Consider the following 5,000-nt stretch of genomic DNA (forward strand, 5'->3'; position numbering starts at 1 on the left):
CAATTTCCACTACTGACCAGTTATAAACTGTGAGAGCCAGGGCACTTTGACATGTAGGCTGCACTCACTGTGATTTGAAAAATGGACAAAAATATGAAGAGTTGTCTTTGCCTTTGTGTAATGGAACTGGTGAGTCTTGAAGTCTTCAATAATGTGTACATAAAGCACATATTATGCCGATTGAAACACATTCCACTCAGCTAGCTAGGTGACTGGCTCAGGCTCATCATTCACTTTTAATTGCAAACAGAAAATGTCTAGCTAGCATCATGTCATTACATGCTTCTATTTCCAAAGGAATGAAAGCTGTTTATACCAACTTAATATCATGCTTATCATTGTTAATATTGTACAATACATGTGGTACAAACAATATTAGAGCTTGTGGACTACCTATAGGCTATATTTCAATGGAGCTGGTAAAAAAAAGATCATTATGAGAACGTGGCCACAATGGGCTTAAAGTGACAGTGCACCATTTACAAATGAGTTAAACAGCATCAAATGTGTAGTATTTCTTAAGAAATGAATACTTTAAAACACAATTACTGTGTCAGTATTATCATTTAAATAATATAAAAGTGTTTTACTTTTACCTTTGTGGTTACTCATTAATTTTGTGATTTATGTTGTATTTAATATGCTATTTAAGAAGCTTTAGTCTTTAGGAACCTTTTAATTGCGGTTAATCGAGATTAATTCATTTCAAAATATATATTTTTAATTGTTTGACAGCCCTATAATAATATTGGAGAAGGGGAATGGCTACACTTACAAATCCTGGGTTTGTTCACACCGTTTTTGCTTTTAGATAATAATAATAATAACCCAAAATGATTGTCTTGATACTGTCATGCATAAGACTTTTTTTTCCTATCTTGGACTCGGTCTTGACTCGGACTCAAACCTTTTTGGACTCGGTCTTGTCTTGGACTGGAACCTCTTTGGACTCGGTCTTGACTTGGTCTCGACTAGTCCTGGTCTTGGACTTGTCTTGGACTCGACAAAGGTGGTCTTGACTACAGCCCTGTCATCAGGCGCGTGCGGTCCATATGGGCAGGTGGGGCAGCGAACTACCTGAACCATCCTCCACAAAAAATAGTTCCTTAGTAAATCATTGCTCCAATTTTTAAGAAAGCAAAGAACTCGCATACAAACAGCGATATCATGGCACAGTAAATCAGCATGACCTCACTTGCCGGCCGGCCGGGAATCCTACCGATTCTCATGATGACCTCTCCACTACTGGGCAGAGGGAATACATGGGGCAGATCTCTTACTTTGTGAGGCCAGGCTGTCCACTCTGCACACACAGGACTGACCGCAGCAGCACCAGCTCTGTGTCACCACCAACCACTATGTGTGTGTGTGTGTGTGTGTGTGTGTGTGTACGCTGCACACACAGGCAAACACTGGTTGTGTGCCTCTGCCTTGCCCCCTTGCCCCCAGGCCACAGATGGCTTCATCGAGCTCTTTCCAAACTGTCTGCTCTGGTCACGTCCAGACAGACACAGACACACACACAGGCACACACACAGAGACACACACACACACAGTAACACTTGGCCCCATGAGACTGTCTCTTCTCTGACCCATATTACACTCTATGAAAAATACATCATGCTGCTCCCATCATTAGAGGGCACAGGATAACTCTCTGCCCCATCATTAGAGGATACAGGGTAACTCTCTGCCCCATCATTAGAGGATACAGGGTAACTCTCTGCCCCATCATTAGAGGATACAGGGTAACTCTTTGCCCCATCATTAGAGGATACAGGGTAACTCTCTGCCCCATCATTAGAGGATACAGGGTATCTCTTTGCCCCATCATTAGAGGATACAGGGTATCTCTCTGCCCCATCATTAGAGGATGCAGGGTAATTGTAGTTGTCTCCCATCATTAGAGGATACAGGGCAACTCTCTGCTGCCTCCCATCATTAGAGGATACAGGGCAACTCTCTGCTGTCTCCCATCATTAGAGGATACAGGGTAATTCTAGCTGTCTCCCATCATTAGAGGATACAGGGTAACTGTAGCTGTCTCCCATCATTAGAGGATACAGGGTAACTGTAGTTGTCTCCCATCATTAGAGGATACAGGGTAACTGTAGTTGTCTCCCATCATTAGAGGATACAGGGTAACTCTCTGCTGCCTCCCATAATTAGAGGTTACAGCTGAGCTATGTTGAGTGTGTTTAATGTTTTTGGTCTGGAGACAGCCGATCAGACACATGTATTATGCATGTTGCAGTCCTAAATTATTTGTTGGGCACAGCCTAGGGCAACTCTACTGTTGACAGCACTGTACACACAGCCAGTAGCCAATCAGAATGCACCATGCTCTAGAAAGGACCAATCAGAACGTTTGTTACATATGATGTCCATCACAGTGCGATGTTGTGGTATTGAGAGCAACTGTGGGGCTGGCTGGTTTGAAATGGATGCGAAGAGAGTCGTCATTACTGTGGAGATACCGTGGAAGGATCACTCTCTCCTTAGGACTGCAGAGAGAAATGGACAAGGAGAGAGAATGTGTGTGTGTGTGTGTGTGGGGGGGGGGGGGGGGGGGGGGAGGGGCGTAGAAAAAAAGAAAGTGCATGTGGTCTTGCCTGTACATATATATACAGTATGCATACATGGACTTTGTGCATATGTGTTTATTCGTGTGTGACTTTGTGTATGTATGTATGTGTGTGTGTGTGTGTGTGTGTGTGTGTGTGTGTGTGTGTGTGTGTGTGTGTGTGTGTGTGTGTACCGGGTCCGCAGACGGTGGATTTGATGCCTGTCTGCTCCAGGGCGGGGACTCTGTTGACGGCTCCCTCGATGTGCTGCATGAACACGTCCCAGTCCAGATCAAACAGGCTGAAGGCAAACTTATCAGACACCTGCAAGGATACAGGGCATCAGTTAGCACAGCACACTGTACACACACATACTGTACACACACACACACACACACACACACAGATGCATAAAAACAACTCCCACACATACACACACATGTAAAAAAACAAACTCTATCAATATGGAAGTTACAAGCAAGCTATCTGTGTGAGGGTTTGTGTGTGTGTCTCTTATTAAAAAGAACACACACAAACCTACGGACTTCCTCTCTCTTATGACTCCTGCACTGTCACTAAGTCCAGATACCACACACACACACACACACACACACACACACACACACCTCATTAACAGTCTGAAAGACTAAACTCCAGACTGCCCGAGAGAGACTGTTTAGAAAATACCAATGCAATTTCTCAAAAAACTTTTTTACTTTAACACTTTCTTGCCGTTATCGATCAGGTGCTTTCTGGACAGACCAGAGCTGACCAGAGCAGCAGCAGGTCTGTGTGTGTTTGATTTTCCCTACGCGCTGACGAAGAGGAGGAAGAGGAAACCAGAGAGAGGAAGGGCAGTACTTCTCCACGCTACGCTGAGAGCTGGGTAATGATGGTGCAGACTGCTGACTACAAATGAGCCTCTGTTATTGACTTACAGGGTTAGAGGCCAAAGAATGTCTAAGAGGGAGAGAGGGAGAGAGAGAGAGAGAGAGAGAGAGAGAAAGTGATAGAGAGAGAGAGGAAGGGAGAGGAAGAGAAATGTATCTAGACACTACAGCGTACATTGCTTGTCTTAACCTGATTTCAAGAGGACCTAGCATGTGGTGCAGCCACTAAATAATGAAGAATCATATTAAAGAGGATTAGCAATACATTCAAACAGTGTACACACACAACCAATTCACACACTCTCTCCACACACACACACACACACACACACACACACACACACACACACACACGACATTCAGGCAAATGTGCTAAAATTACAAAATGACCCAAATTAATTGGGCAAACAGGGTGATATAACACGACAAAGCACACCTCCTCCCACACCAAACACACACACACACACACACACACACCTCCTCCCACACCAAACACACAAATAGCACCCTGCTGGCCCATTTACAGCCTTAATAGAGCAGAATCACATATCCTCTTATGAACGAGAGTACACACACAAACACACACACACACACACACACAGTAACACACAGTAACACACACATTCGGTAACACACACACACACACACACAGACACATGCAAAGAAAGAAGATAATGATTCACACAGACAACAACTCCTAAAACTCTGAATAAAAATACAGCACTACTATAAAATAGGTTTGGAAGTTAATCATAACTTACGCAATATAATAATGAACAGCTGTGAAATCAATCCCTATTAGTTATATAAACAATACTGCCATTTACTGAAATGACAGACATACAGACAAACCGACAGACAGAGAAGCAAATGACAGGGTAGTACAGATTGTGTACCTCGTCCCAAAAGACAGGGTTCTGCTCGTAGCCTCCAACTGAGAGCGCATCACCTTGGAGACGCAAGTAGACAGATGCATCATGGTCCCTGACGTTGGGCATGTTCTAGATGGGAGACACATATACACGCACACACACGCACGCACACACACACACACACACACACACAGAGAGAGAAAAGAAACTTATTCAAAATAGTCAAACATGTTGAATCCTTCATTTGCTAATACATACTTGCACACAACACCCCCCCCCCCCCTGCACGCACACACACACACACACACACAAACTTGGTGTTTGGTTAAGATATTATCTTGTTTGGTTTTGGATATGGTGTTTGGTTGCGGATATTATCACTGTCATTCCATCCCTGTTAAGTGCACACATGCCCAAAGTGAACTGCAGTTTCCCCTGCGGTCCATTATCAGTGTTTATTTGTGTGTGTGTGTGTGTGTGTGTGTGTGTGTGTGGTGTATGTGTGGTGTGTGTGTGTGTGTGTGTGTGTGTGGTGTGTGTGTGTGTGAGAGTGTGCGGTATGTGTGGTGTGTGTGTGTGTGTGTGTGTGTGGTGTGGTGTGGTGTGTGTGTGTGTGTATGTGTGTGTGGTGTGTGTGTGTGTGTGTGGTATTTGTGGTGTGTGTGTGTGTGTGT

The 5,000-nt window shown here is 44.1% G+C and overlaps 1 protein-coding gene across 2 annotated transcripts in view; it reads right to left on the bottom strand.

The window, feature by feature from the left end:
• The window catches only part of sardh (sarcosine dehydrogenase), an 86,768-nt gene that overhangs the window by 61,575 nt on the left and 20,193 nt on the right, over positions 1-5,000 (bottom strand). For both annotated transcript variants that reach the window (XM_076283901.1, XM_076283902.1), the window contains exons 7-8: positions 4,351-4,455; positions 2,759-2,888 (exon numbers count right to left, since the gene is read on the bottom strand). In XM_076283901.1, the coding sequence (XP_076140016.1) occupies positions 2,759-2,888; positions 4,351-4,455 (235 nt within the window). The remainder of the gene's footprint in view (positions 1-2,758; positions 2,889-4,350; positions 4,456-5,000) is intronic.

The sequence above is a fragment of the Alosa pseudoharengus genome, unplaced genomic scaffold, assembly GCF_046254945.1.
Source record: "Alosa pseudoharengus isolate Yale_2024_CS ecotype anadromous, Long Island Sound unplaced genomic scaffold, YU_APseudo_1.1 YU_APseudo_1.1_scf_14, whole genome shotgun sequence".
NCBI lineage: Eukaryota > Metazoa > Chordata > Actinopteri > Clupeiformes > Clupeidae > Alosa > Alosa pseudoharengus.